This window comes from Oculina patagonica, chromosome 10 (assembly GCF_052425735.1).
Source record: "Oculina patagonica isolate OP01 chromosome 10, crgOcupat, whole genome shotgun sequence".
Taxonomy (NCBI): Eukaryota; Metazoa; Cnidaria; class Anthozoa; order Scleractinia; family Oculinidae; genus Oculina; species Oculina patagonica.
In genome coordinates this window covers 17863817-17879153 of record NC_135767.1, presented here as the reverse complement: position 1 = coordinate 17879153, position 15337 = coordinate 17863817, and the positions used below count along the sequence as shown (strand labels likewise).

General features: G+C 38.7%; 2 protein-coding genes and 1 long non-coding RNA gene across 4 annotated transcripts in view; 1 reads left to right on the top strand and 2 right to left on the bottom strand.

Annotated features, from left to right (window-relative positions):
• The window catches only part of LOC144628981 (CUB and sushi domain-containing protein 3-like), a 732439-nt gene that overhangs the window by 62663 nt on the left and 654439 nt on the right, over window positions 1-15337 (top strand). The window contains exon 3 of the mRNA XM_078487119.1: window positions 7407-7622. Within this exon, the coding sequence (XP_078343245.1) occupies window positions 7407-7622 (216 nt within the window). The remainder of the gene's footprint in view (window positions 1-7406; window positions 7623-15337) is intronic.
• Window positions 1-15337, bottom strand: part of LOC144628967 (complement receptor type 2-like) — a 218013-nt gene that overhangs the window by 50165 nt on the left and 152511 nt on the right. The gene's annotated exons all lie outside the window — the stretch shown is intronic.
• Window positions 731-4767, bottom strand: LOC144629265 (uncharacterized). Of its 2 annotated transcripts, XR_013566333.1 has the most exons (3): window positions 4393-4767; window positions 3933-4058; window positions 731-1596 (listed from the first exon to the last, which is right to left on the bottom strand). It is a non-coding gene; the product is annotated as an uncharacterized LOC144629265 (long non-coding RNA). The 2 variants fall into 2 exon arrangements; XR_013566334.1 differs by lacking the exons at window positions 3933-4058; window positions 4393-4767 and adding an exon at window positions 2513-3926.

Here is a 15337-nt window from a genome sequence, read left to right as displayed (position 1 = left end):
ATTCCACCGACAGCATTATGATCCAGAAGTCTGGATGGGAAATTATGCTGCAAAACGGGTAATTATGTAACCTTCGAAGATAAGGAGGGGGTAGTAGGGCTGCATGTTGGGGTAGATGGTAAATGGGGTAGGTGGTAAATTAGCAAAGCACTTAACATTTAGAGTATATAGGAAATAATATACATCTACATTAAGAATATGGTTAATTTTCTTTTTTTCATTCATTCATTTGTTTTTATTTTCACTATTTGCCTATATTTTAATTTTGAATGGAAATGGCAGAGGTCATACATGTAGCAAAGGGTTTACAGCATATTGCCATAAGCTAATGCCAAGCAAACCGGAGTGAAAGCTAACCACAAGCAAACTAGAGTGAAAGCTAATCCCAAGCACACCGGATGAATAAAGCTAACTGCGAGCAAACAGGGGTGAACCTAACTACAAGCAAACCGGAGTGAAACTAACTGGAAGCAAAGAAGGGACATTCTGTAACCCCATCCCACCCCCCTCGCCCCCCCCCCCAAAAAAAAAAGGATGATAGCACCTTTTTTACTTTTACATGTCTTTTTCACTTACAGAAATAAAAAAAAAAAAAAAATTCTGGGAAGATAGAATATTGTTTGTGTGTCTCAAACTCAGTTTTGTTCTTTGATTACGCAGAAAAAATAGAATCATGTTTGCTTGTGTATAAAACTATGCAAGAAAAAAAGCATCAATACTTTGACTGCTCTTTTAAAAATTTGTATGCTTTATTGTACACATTTTTGTGGAGTCATGTTGCCCATTCGTCATGAAGTTCACAAAGTAAGCAAATGAGTCACAATTTGGTTGCTTCATGGTACCTAATGGATACTGCAAATTTAATCTGGCTTTAGAATATTTCACTAATTTTAACATTATAGCTGTTCTTATAAATTGTACGCAGCATACAACACATAAGAATGAAATTGGTATTGCATATTGCTTGCAATCACGATTTTAACCTCTATACTTAAGAATTACACCAGTTTCAGCATTACCAATCCAAATTCAAATTATTACATTGCTTTTTACCTCCACTACCTCCCCCAAGGTCAACCAAAGATCTTATGATATACAGTAATAAGACAACTACATGTAAGTCCTGTGTAGTCGAGGGCTCAAAATATTTGGACACTTACAGGTCATGTTAACCGGCCAAAGAGATTTTAGCTTGGTCACATGTAGTTTCTTACCAGCCAAAACATTGAAAATAGCAATTTTAAACTCCCATTCATTTCTGCTGTTACTGTTTTGGCTGCATAAATTATTCTTAAAAAGATCACTTCATAATGCCCTTGTTACATCTAAAAAGATGTGAAAGAGACAGGTCAATCAAGAAGTTGTTTTCTGAAGTACACTGTAAATACGTTAACATTTAAAATATAAACTTTGCTCATTTGCAGCTTTTCTTGATTTCAATTTACATGTAATTTACTAGTCTCTTGAAAATGGCATCATGAAGACACCCAAACATCAAGCTGGATAATCTTAATCCTTCCTGTTTTCTTTTGATGTCCTTGTCCACATTCTGTTTTTGTGTCTGTGGCTCTGCAAATTCTGAAATTCATGTTAACCCTGAAAAAAGTCAAATGCCACAGATTAAATTAAAATTGATTAATTGGTATGAAAATCAATAATTTATAAAACAAAACACTTAACGCAAGCTTGTATAAAGTGAAGCAAAACTACTGGATGCGAAAGGATACCTTATATATTTAACAGAGATGTATCAGCACAGACTATTTTTTTTACTGATAACTGCGAAGTCAACTACAGAAAAAAAAACCGGTAACTCGAACTCGGATAACTCGAACAACCTTGCTAACTCAAACTCACTTCCATTTCCCTTGGATTTGACCCCACTTTTCAGTCATTTTTACTCGGTTAAATTCGAACTCGGATAACTCGAAAACCCCGCTAACTCGAACTAAATTTTGTTTCCCTTGAACAAAATTTGGGTCAAACTTTTTACGCTGATAACTCGAATTCCAGAACTTGCAACTCGCAACGGTTGCCCATTGATTATAGCAATGAACAGATCATGTATTTGACAGTCATTTTCCACTCTTAACAAAAGAATGTGTGGTCGCTTTAGAGTTTCTGGCAAGATAAGTTCAATTTGCACAGTACTGTATACTGAAGTGCTTAAAAATCAGTAAACTATCAATTATTAACTTGGCAAATAAAATATTCAATCAACCCCGCTAACTCGAAAAACCCCGCTAACTCGAACTCATTTTCGTTTCCCTTCAGAGTTCTAGCAGGGTTCTACTGTAAATATTTCAGGACCTGAACAATCGATGAAAATCGATGATCGGAAAATCAATCGATCAATCGATGACAATCGATTAATTACTGTTGATTGGCATCGATTGGCATCGGCCAATCGATGATCAATCGATAATCACACTTTGGTGGTCGCGAACTTCATCGATTGCCATCGATTGGCATTAAACACACAATCAATCCGAAGCATGAAGTAAATACTTACATATGTTGTTTTGTAAAAAAAAATAATAAAGCTCCTTTCCATTGAGATGAAGTTTACATCATAAGCTTTAATGTTTCTGTTTTTCATTCGAGTTTCCTACTGTTTGCTAGCGCTAGAATTCCAAAGACACTTCGTTATTCGTGACCGAGTCAAAAATGGCGGACGTGACAGGCGAAACTCATCACCAGACTCCCACTGTTGTCTCGTTTTCGTTCCGACGTACGGACGACGTATTTTTGAGTTCTCTCTGCTACTGTTTGATTTGAAATATTTCGGACGAGCGAGAAAATGTTTATGGACTACAAGACAGAGTTTTAGAAAAATTACATTGTACTTAGACAGCGAGGAATTCTGTAAGTTGCGATTTCTATTTACTTTGCCAGGAGTTGGTTCGAAAGCAAACCAGACCGAAAAGCGTACGCTTCGTTGATGGAGGCGAATAAGACTTAAGCTCAAAACGTTTGTTTTAAATAATTATTGCCTTATTACTGTTAAGTTAGTAAGTTTCTCGTTGTATTGACATTTTTTGGAAAGGTTATCATTGTTGTTGCTAATAAAATATAACACACAAGAGAGACCGTGTGTTTTAAAGTAAACATATTTATCAAATACTAGTCAAATAAAAAACGATGGCAGTTAAATGATCGATTGAATTGGTAATCGATGATATTGATAATCGATGAAAATCGATGTTAGTTAATTGATCGATTGTCATCGATTATCGATGAAATTGATAATCGATGACAATCGATAATCACAAAAACTTTAGCGATCGATTGTTCATCGATTATCAATATCAATCGATTAATTGATATCGATTGTCATCGATTGTTATCGATTGCCATCGATTATCGATTCCATCGATTGTTCAGGTCCTGATATTTTAATAAACTCAAAGCATCACTGCAAACCCTTACACTCCCTCTTTAAAAGGTTTGACCTTTAAATACTCCCCCTCCCCTCTACCCCTATATATACATGTACATGCATAGGAAAAACATTGCCACATCTTAAAAGCTTTTTTCTTAACAGTAATACTAAGATTTTTAAAGATACACATTTAATTAATAATAAGTTTGCATGCACAGCTGCATACAGTGTCTAAAATGGCATGAATTTACTCACAAAGATTCCAGTTTTCCAGTAGTCATTAACCTTTGTTGTGTGCATTTTCCAAATTCCACAACAAGATTGTGATTTTTTTATGACAAATATAACATTTACTGTTGACATTCTGAATGAAACCAGCAAAACAGACCTCAAAATCTCAAAATTGTTGACATTGTTATGTAATCCACATGAACGCTCAATAGTGAACAGAACTACATGACAAGTGGATTATTTAATATATTTGGGAACGAAAGAGCTAAGTAATGAAGCTGAAGTTTATTTACTCTGACTAAATGAACAGTAATTTTACCTCCATCATGAATATCAATAAACTGCATACACTGAATCGATCTATTTCACTCGGAGTTAACGAAATTCCAGGTGCTTCGTGCAAACTGACATCACTTTCATTCTCATCTCAGCTGCTCTTCCAGCACTGTAAAACAAAATAATCATATCACAAGCATTTAAAAATCGTAAGCTTAATTTTCTTCGAGATGTGTTGAAGTGATATTCTTTGTGAATTCGTTCCTCGAAGGCCCAACAATTATTTGTTTACATAATCAAATCCTCCTATTTGATCAGTAAAACCTGGTAAAACTGAATTTTAAGGAATAGTATTTTTCAACATTGTTCATGTCACAAGCAAATGCTTAGTGGCGAAAGCAAGTAAAATGTGCCGTCAATATAAGCTTACTTTGCGTATAAAGTAAGCTTAAGACAAAACGTAGAGATATTAAATGACGGAAACACTGCAGTTTTGTACTCACCAGTTGGCCGCAGTAGGTACACTCGTCTGCTCGTTTTATCTCCGTTCCCTTGTTCTCCGCTATTTCTTTGCCTGTTTCCTCGGCACCTCTCTTGCTATTTTAGTCGCTTTTCTTCGCTACTTTGCTACCAGGTTCGACAGGCGCTTTGCTATACTTTTTCGCCTGCTTTCTGTCCGGGTTTTCTGGATCTCTCGCGATCTCTTTCCCGTCGCAAATCGCTTAAACCCTGTTTCCTCGAAGTTAAGTTTACCCTGCTCTCGTTTGTAGTCATCGGCATAACAAGGAGCCAAAATAAATGTGTTTGTCTCAAGTTCTAACTTTCAGACTAGCTGTTTAGACCTCACACTTTTTTTTCCTCATACTGCAAAATTATTTCGCGCCAGTACTGCGCGAGTTGTCAAGACCTTTCAAGATCCCGGATGTGCGCAACACCGTACGTACGTTTGTACGCCGCCGTACGCGCCCGCGAGGCATGCCGCTAGCCATGATGACCATGAAAACTCGGATGCAGAGGTTTCCTATTTTATTTCATGTGTTTTTTTTTTTTTCATGTGTTTTTTTTTATGGGTATGGTGCTCCGCTCTGCGGCCCTTACGGGCCGCTAAGGAGCTCCGCTAATATGCGAAAAAAGTGCTATTTCTCTGGTGTTCATAAATGACACAGACTTGATAGCCTGCGTAGCAGGCGCCGTAGTTTCCAGCGCGCGTATTCTCGCGATCGCGCACTCTTTTAAACACACTTAAAAACGTACACAGATGTCTGCTACGCAGGCTACGGGTTTGACAGATTGATAACTCTTGACAAATCTTTAAATTCTTTTTAACGTTAAAATGTCACAAAATGTAGGCAATAAATGAGGTTTAATCACTGTTTTTTAAATACAACACGCGATGATTAAAATGTTTCCGTCCACAAAAGGGATAGTTGCATTTCAAGAACTTCTTATAAATCAAATCCCAAAATCAAAACGAAAGTTGATATGGTAAGTGATGACAGAAACGAAATGAAACTTAAAACATAAACGTTACTAAAAGTGAAATAAAAAAGCATATGTAACAAAAATGTAAACCAAAATGAAAACGCTGATAAAAATGCAAACGCAAATACAAATAAAATGAAAACGCCGATGAGAATGCAAACGCAGATAAAAATAAAAATGAAAAGGCTGATAAAAATGCAGACGCAAATAAAAATAAAAAATGAAAAAAATGAAATCAAAAATGAAAATGAAAACGCCGATGAAAATGCAAACGCAAATAAAAAGGAAAATGAAAACGGCTGAGCCACCTCGGTTTCCGTAAAATGAGGCAATTTAGCAACTGTGTTCTAAGTACATATACTAATGCCCTACTACTTGAGGGGGACATGGGGGGGCCCTGAAAACCGCAACACCGCAAAAATAATACATAAACACCGCATCACCGTAAGAAATTTTGATGAAACACCGTCATCGCAATATAATCAAGTTACTTATCAATAAAAACATATTAGAATTGGGTTAAAGATTAATAGACAATATTTGACTGTATTTTGTTATAAATTTAACATATAAGGACGGATTAACGAAGATAACAGAGACAAATGTAGTTCTGCAAGTGTAAGACAAGAAACCGTAACACCGCTAATAATTCAGTCGTTTCACCGAACACCGTATATTAAAAAAAACAAACATCGCACACCGTAGAGTTTAAGATCACCGCAACACCGCAAGATTTTATTTTATTCACCGCAACACCGCATAAAAAAGTGAGCAACACCGCAAACCCCCATGTCCCCCCCCCCCCCCCTACCTGATTTGTCTTGTCATCTGTCAGTGGGCTTTATTTTGCAGGCTAGATGCGACCCTTTTAAAATATTGGAAGATTTAAAAAAAAAACACAGCCGCAATTTTCGTTTCCCAAGAATTGATGTTTAATAAACAAACAAAGTCTCGCCTAGTGCGACCCCGGCCTTACTGGGCTTACTGGCGAGTTGAACAATCTACAGTAATACGATAACAGCTTGGCAGCTAAGCTCGCGCGGGGTGCAAAAGGAATGCTCCCCGTTTGGTAATTACCATTTATCCCCTTTAGTAATCGCTATTGTCTCGCTTTGCTACACAAGAACTTTCAGCGCATGGTGCGGCCGGTTTGCCAGCACTGGAAATTGTGTTTTTAGGGTTAAGCCAGTAGCCATGAAATCCTTTCTTGTATTCTGCGTCTCGCTTTGCTTCGTCGAAGGTATGTTATACTTTGTAAACCATTGCTTAGTCAATACATTTTTGAATTGCTATGTGGAGGCCAGGCTCATAGCAAGTAACATGAACTAACAGGCGATCGAGCCGAACTACTTGCCTCGGTCAAAATCTTGAATATACTTTTTTCTCATGTTCTTGTTAGAGGCAATGTATGACTTGTAAGCTAGAAAATATTCAAGAAGTGTTTCTTTTTCTGATATTGCCTTAAAAAATGGGCTTTTCGGGCCTTCGAATTCTGCCCCCTAGCGGCTGACGCCGTCGCAATTAAATTTTGCTATTGTGTCTTTTGGTCGTCGAAGTCTGGCTACGGAGCTGAAGGCCCGGTTCAGAAACCGAACTTTTTGTGAGCCGAACTGGCATGGACCGACCCAAATGAAAAAAAAGTACGCCTGATTCGGACTTCGAATTTTTATTAGCCGTTAGACTACGGCCGAAATTATTATTATTCGTTTGATATGGTAAACACTCTCCACGACGCATGCTGCGCTTTCTGAGTTCAAATGCTTGACCATTGGGATCAGCACGGAAACGTTTGGCGTCTGAGAACAAAAGCTGTTCCAAAGTAGCTCATATTCAAAATTCCCGTCCAAGCCAGGTGGGACAAACGGCTGAGCCGAACCGAACATTTTATGTACTTATGTAATTTTAATAATTTTTAAATGTATCGAATGGATTATAAAATGTATCAATCGTCACCTTGGATCAAAATGTCTTCGACAAAACTACAGATCGTTCTCCATACTAATTGCTTCATTTTTATTTTCTTCTATCTGTTCAGCTTTGGACGTCCCGTGTAACTCTCCATGTCTCTTGGTCTCAACCCGAAAAGATATAGCAGCTTTAGATTACAACAACGCTACAAGTTATCCAATCATCTCGAATTTACGAAAGGCCCTCGCTATAGACATCCACTTCAGCCTGGGCTATATCTTTTGGAGTGAATATTGGAGACGAACCATCAAGCGAGCTAACATCGATGGAACAAATATCACAGGTTTAGATTTTTCAGATTTTTTTTTTTATTATTTTACACTATTTACAGAAAACATACACTATTACACTATTTATAGAAAGAACATTAATTAAAAGATAGAAAATATAACAACAAAAAGCCAAAATAAAATGTGCTTAGTGACTAAAAAGGCATAAGCTATCGTGTTGGTCAGTGACACGTACAAGAAACAGATCATACATATCTATTACAAGAAAAAATAAAAGAAAAATTACAAAGTGAAAAATAAAAGTATACAGACGATAAACGTGTTAAATGATGATAAATCGTAGGTAAGCGGCAGAATATAAATAGATTATGCAGAAGAGTAGAGGCTAACGTTTATTTCCACGAAAATAAGGGGCGTAGAACCTTTTGTTAATCTTTAACGTGAAGCTTTGGGTAGCATACAACGTATGAAAAAAAATATTTACGTCACAAACGCGAAGAGATTTCTTTTTAAAGGATGGTTGGTTTGGTGAGAGCAAAATAATGGCCTCCGAAAAGTTACTGGAACTAGTGACAGAAACGTTTTAGAAACTTTAAAACGCCAATTCGGCGAATCATTGGCTAGTAAATTAATCATCATCATCATCATCATCATCATCATCATCGTCATCGTCATCATCATCATCATCATCATTAGTAGTATTATTGTCATTATCATTATTATCATTGCTTCGCGTGAATGTTCCTTTCAACTTTTTATCTTTTTAGTGAGGTTTCATATTTATAATTGCTGTTTGCCAGATTTGACGTCGACTTGACGTCAAACGCCACAAAGAATAAGTAACTTTTTTAGAGAAATTTTAACCTCGTAAACCTTTAATCCTTGAGGAGTGTTAACCCTATTCAGACCAAGGGGGGGGGGGGGGGCTTTTGAGGCCCGCGCTGACTTTGAACTTCTATACCTTTTTTAAGGTTTAACCAAACGCTGCCAAACTTTCTGAGTTTTCCTAAAATTTTTCTGGCAACAATTTGGTAGGGTTGGATGATGTGTCAGGAACTTGACATCACCATGGCAACGGCATTTTGACAGGCATGTTTTCCCAAATTTGTAATTTTGCGTGTTTCTGTTAATAAAATTATTTCTACATTTTACGGGTTTAAAGCACATTTTTATTCATTTTGGTTACTTTGCAGTGATTTTGGGTGGTTTTCTGACATTTTGGGAAAATTTTGAAATCCAAGATGGCGGATCCAAGATGGCGGCTGTTTTGACATCATGATGTAATTGTCACGTTATGTGACGTCACCATCCCACGTGACGTATACCAAAAAAAAAAACAGTTTCGGACGTACAATACATCCTATAAGTTTCATAATGATTGCTTAAATATTCTGGAAGATACATGGGGGGCTTCCGAAGCCCTCCCCCCCCCCAGTCTGAGAAGGTCCAAAAAAGCGGTCTGAATAGGTTAAGAGGTAATGCCAATCAATTTCAATCCGTCATGAAAGTGGGCGGAAGTCATCCCGTAGAGGAATTGGGTTAAGCGCAGCGTACGTTTTAGAGACACATAATATAGACCTGAAGAAGTGAATACAGAGCGCGGAAAAGTCGCGTCATCTTCGTGTTACAGTTGGCGGAGTACATCGGACGTTTCAATCCGAGCTAAGGTTATAGGAAGAACGACAAAAGCGCGCTCGATAGCACTTGCTTCCCTTCTACAGCAAATGAGCTGCGAACACTTCGAAATGTATTTCTACATGCCTGCTTTAACCCGATAGGAGTTAAGAAATGTGGTGCAAGCTTAAATATACCCAGAATGTTTACGTTATTCTTGCGTATACAGCTATTTCAGTTAACGTTGTCCGGATTAAAGCTAAAAGACAAGACTGAAAGGCAGTATGGGTAGAAGAAGAGGGCAACTGCGCGTGCTGAATACAAAAATATATCGTGACATGACAAACGCGAAATTGCACGTTTTCTATTTACTCAGACATGTGAAACAAGGTGCTTTTAGTCACACCGAATTTTAGAATAGTTTTTCAAAGTCAGAGCTAAGCGACAGTGAAAGTAAAGCTACAGAAAGGCCTCCTAATAAGAAAAACAAACTCTTGAATTCTCCACGTGCGAAATACAAATTTGTGCATTTAATGAATGAAACTTATATGTAAATTTGTAGTGAATACCCAGAACACCATACGGCATTGCCTTTTAGCTTTAGCTTTGACCCGACAACGTTTATTGAAATAGCTGTATTCGTTATTGCGCAAAAATTGTAACTAAATAATGTGAAACAATCTAAATTTTCTCCTTTCTACCTGAAGAAGACTGATTTGATCAGCCGAAATATAGTACTTCAAAGATCACAAAGCTACGTTGAATGGGCTTTTGCTCTCTTCTTACTGACCTTACTGGCTAAATTATTTTTTCTCGCCCGCATATTAAAAGTTGACCATGGACGTGACTGTCAAAAGGCGTTGAGCTGTCAACACCGCTGGACCCCCTGCGAAATTTTAGCGCAGGAAAGCGTTGCTCGCTGGCTTGTCGATCTCGCTTGTCTGCTTGCCGGTGCTTGTGGCAGTTCTTATTGTAGTTTGTGACGGAGGGAGACAAAAAGAAAGACATTAAAGCCTTTGGATTCCAAAGGCTAATCGACGGACGCGATACTCGCAGCCATCGAGATCGAGCAATCGCTTGAATTGAAATACCGCTGCTTTTTCTGTTCTGGCTTTTGCTCCCTGCCCTTGTGTTGTAAGTCTTCTTTCTCGTATTGCTTCGGGCAGTTTTCCTTTTTCTTTATTATCCATCGCGATAGACAGAAACTCCCGAGAAATTATACATTTTCACTGCACGACTTCGATTTGCGTTTGAATTGGCGGCCGTCGGCAAAGAAAACTTTGATCTTGAAATGATACCCACCACCATTTTCCCGCGAGTTTCGGCAAACACATGTGATTGGGCCTGATTGGTGTCTTGAGGTGTTAATCTAGAAGACCACTCCCAAGGGGCGTGTTATGTTTACGAAACTTTCTAAGACGTATTTCTCGACTAAATTTTCATTGCATTTTGTGAACTTTAAGTGGATACATTACGCCGCCTCAATCCAAAAATATTGCGTAAGCAAACTTTAAGTTTTTAGCGGAGCTCCTAAGCGTAGCACCATAACCATGAACTGAAGGAACACTATCAAAATGAGTTTTCATGGTCAACATGGATAGCGGCATGGTTCGCGGGCGCGTACGAACGGCGTACAGTACGGAGTCGCGCAACATGGCGGCCATAGCTTGATGGTAAAAAGAGTGAAGCAAGACGGCCGTATCAAGGCGGCCTTTAAAATTTAAAGGGGTTTGAAAAGAAAAACAAGAAGCAATGAAACAAAATGTGGCTGAAAATTACGTGTAGAAAGTAATCGACCACCAAAAAAGTGGACATTGAGAGCCATAATCGATCGATGACTTTCGTGTCTATCTGTAAAGCATCGTACAGGAAGGAGCATTCGAAAGCTTAATCGGGTTGATATAATAAACAAACCATTTTATTGCTACGGGGTAAAAAAAAAAAAAAAAAAAAAATGACCCCCTGGGATTTGAACTCGCGACCTCCCGAGCCGCAGACTGGCACCTTACCGATTGAGCTAATCCGACAGACTATGTAATGGACGTTGAATATATCCTATATCAATGTAATAGATATTGTGGAGTCTACTAAACTGCTGCGAAACTATAACAGGATCGCAAAACTGTTTTCTATTGCTAGAAAGCAGATAATTTACTGTACTCTAAAGTAATTTTTCGTGCCATGAGTAATGATTTTGCCCCGTTTTAAGATTATTAGTTTTGTCGTACTGCTGACATTCAGTTTAACCGTGAGCTATTTAAATTTGTCTTGCACCTATAAACCGCCATAAACATTAGTACTTTGGCCGCTTATTCACTAGAATGAAAACATTGTAAGCTCCAGTGAAAATTAAATAAATGGGGAGCTCCGCTTTTAGGCGTGCCTAAATCTATATATTAAAAATAACTTATTTTGAATCCCCGACACACTTTGGAAGACAAACATCTGCTGAGTGTCATTGAGTTATTATTTTTATCTTATGGTCAAAATCCGACGAGTTTGCGCGTTATAAACATCGCTTTATTTGCACTTAACAGATCAAAGCGCCATCAATATTTGATTTCTCGAGTTAAAATTGTTTGCATGTCATTCTTGGTTCAATAAGCTTTAAAATGATATACAGGCGTAGATATTTTTATTAAAATAACGCGCCCGTGAGAATAATTTTGCGGAACGCACCCGCAAACCTGTTCTGTAACCTTAACGTCACTGCGAGGCACATGCAAACTTTTCCATTCAGTTTGGTTCCTGTTTATATAGCCTGCAAAAACATCCGCCTCTCAACGTTCCTGCGAACAGGTCCCGCTCGGCTAGCTTCGTTCGCCGCGTTTGCTCGCTTTTCTATTCGTTCGCTTCGCTTTTTTCGGCCTGCTCCTCTCGGGAGCCTCTTCGCAGGCTACTACGTTCCGCACGTAGTAGTAGGAACGATGAGAGGCGACTGTATTCGCAGGCTAGGCTCCTGTGTTTTGTTATATTTTTCAAGGGGGTAGTGTCGAAAACGAAGACCCGATCAAAAACGAAGACCCAATCGAAAACGAAGACGCGATCGAAAACGAAGACCCAATCAAAAATGAAGACGCGATCGAAAACGAAGACGTGATCGAAAACGAAGACTACCTATCGAAAACGAAGACATGATCAAAAACGAAGACCCACTCGCCGAAATCCCCAGGGAGCAGAGAAATTCTTTTAGAAGTATAGCTAATCAATAAAAGAAAAAAAGAAAAAAACCTTTCCTCTATAGCACTCTTGCGTATGTTTTCTCAGTAAAAACCACATCTGGGAGCCAATATTAATTCATTTATGAAGGTCCATTGCTTTAAAACTGATTCAAACACTGAACCGCTGTGTTTTGCTACCGCCGACGCTGCCATTAGAAGATTGCGGAGTAAAAGTGAGCGGCCAATACTTTTCAAAATAATGGCGGTGATGGCATATGGAACAATCGATTCGAAGCAATACTTAAGCAATGGACCATCACAAATCTAAATAAATGTATATTGTCTCGCACAAAAGGGTTAAAGACGTAAGAGGTTTAAAAAAACTATTGATCGGTGCCAATAGAATTCCTCTGATCCCTGTGATTTTCGAGTGGATCTTCGTTTTCGACCAGGTCTTAGTTCTCGATCAGGTCTTCGTTATCGATTGAGTTTTAGGTCTTTGGTGTTCGTTTTGGAGGTCTTCGAACGAACGAACGAACGAGCGAAGGAACGAACGAACGAATGAACGAATGAATGAATGAATGAATGAATGAATGAATGAATGAATGAATGAATGAATGAATGAATGAATGAATAATGAATGAATGAATTACTTTATTTAAGTGTCGTAGTGTCTAGCTGCAAAGCTAATTGGGGGCACTAAAATTATTTATTAAAATATCATTACCCGCCGTTAGAAAAAATAACAACTCGATACATGGAAATCTATTTTTGACATTTTTTTGGCCATTCTGTTGAATCGAAGGTAAATCCTTCAGAGACAATACGTTGAACACTGTTTGTGACGATAAATCCGCCGGGGGAAGGGGGGGGGGGGGGTACTCAAAAAAGGTTTGTACGGGAGGCTCCGCCCCAAGGTCCAAACTCTTCTCCTTTATATACCATTTTGACAGGAAGGCAACCCTTTGATATACCTTTTACTGAAAAAAGGTACCCCTTTCATGACGTATGCCCAAAACAGGAAGTCTTGATGCCATTTTTATGTAGCTTTTAATAATTGAAATGATACAGCCATAAGGTGTATCTGTTCGAAATATTTTAATTGAAGGCCCTGGGCCTATGACCGATATCTCTACCCTTTCATGCTTCATATACCTTAAGCATGAAAAAGGTACCCTTTTTCGGGCACAGGGCTCAGATGAGACAAATTTGTCCGCACTTCAAAATGTCTACCGTGCAAAGAAATCTTCTTAGCGATGTTGTAAGCGAACGTGATTCATTGCGTTCATGCGATGGATTGTCATACGATATGTGCACGGCTAGTACGACGACACGTTATATTGGACAATTTATTTGGGCCGCTATTTCGACTAGTCAACTAGTCTTCTACAGCTCTGGCCCTGTAGAAGACTAGTAGACTAGTTGAAATATCGGCCAAATAAATTGTCCAATACAAAGTGACGTCGCACTAGCCGTGCATTTAAAATTACTGTTTTATACACCTCGAGTGAGTTCTAATACATGCATTTCCAAGCTACGTGAGATCCGACAAAGAATTGTGCCATAGTCTTCCTAACGTTGTGTGGCCCTCTGCATTTAATCGTCCCACATACGATATATGTTTACAGATTGTACTCCTCAAGCAACGTCCGCCAGGCGACCATTGTCAGAATATTAGATATCACCAGACACGCTGCTAACAGATATGCCATGACTGTGCTGGATCACCTGCGTTTACAAGATCGCTTAGAAGACTTTAGAAGATCGTTTTGCACCGTAGAAATTTTGCAATTTTGACAAATTTGACTCCTCTGAGCCCTGTGTTTCGGGCGAAGCCTCCCAGTATAGGCAATTTTAGGAACTAATAATAATCAATGAAAAAATACTGTTTCGGTGTTTTCAACCCGTGCGAATGCCCTAATATATCGAAGTCTTTTGAACGAAATTTTAAAATTTCTTGGATTCCACAAAGCAACTGTGTGAAGATTGGTAGCCAGATGGATCAGACTGCGCTGAACGATGGTGCGTGACAACAACACGCTGTAACGGTCACGCAAACCAGTGATTTATTTCTCATTCAGCTGTCACGTGCCCGATGTTAAAACGACACGATGCTATCCGTCGTGAACGGCTCTTGTTGGTGAATTCCTTGTTATTTTGTGAGTTTAAATAAAAAGAGGGCATCTCCAACTTGAAAATTAATGTTCTCAAGCGCCATCTCACCCAGCGACCAAACGCATTTTTATTTCAACACGGCGAAGTTTTATATAAATACCGGTCTGTACATATACAAATACTGCAGACGTTTTTTTCACGCCTCGTGGAAACCCGAGTCCCGTTTTTGCGCCAATTACAAAGAGAGTATGTTTGACAGTTCGACCGCACCTTAGCTTATTTAAATTTCGGCCGGTTAGATAAATGTATCTGGCGTTCTTTTTCTCCTCTCCCTCTCAGAAAATAAAATAAGAACGTCTGATCGCAGGTTAGGCTGAAGGTGTTACTCGCGTACCAGCAGCCTATCTTACTGGCGAGTTGACCAGGGGGTACCCTATATATTTCTGGGTGGGGGGTGAGACTCTGAAACCCTTAACTCCACGATGCTGTTCAGACATTATATGATGGCATTGCGTAACAACCTTAATATAAGTGTAACGACCGTACATTTCAGTTCGAAATATGGAAAAGAAATCCAATAAAAAATACGGACTTCTTTTCTTCTTCTGAGCGTCGTTTGTCTGTTTTTTGTTGCGTTTTGGGGCCTTTTTAAAGCGATTCTACCGAGTTTAATTCCATTGTTTTCCTCTCCTATGATGTAAAATGGAGGAAAACAATGCAATTGTGATCGCTCGAATCGCTCTCAAAAGACGTCATACACCCAGAAAATAAAATATGGAACAAGGTTAGCCACTTTCATGGACTTTTCATGGGGGCAGATAGGGTTACGTATGAAATATTTTTTTTTACGGGAAGGCTCTGTCCCGAGCTCAAAACCG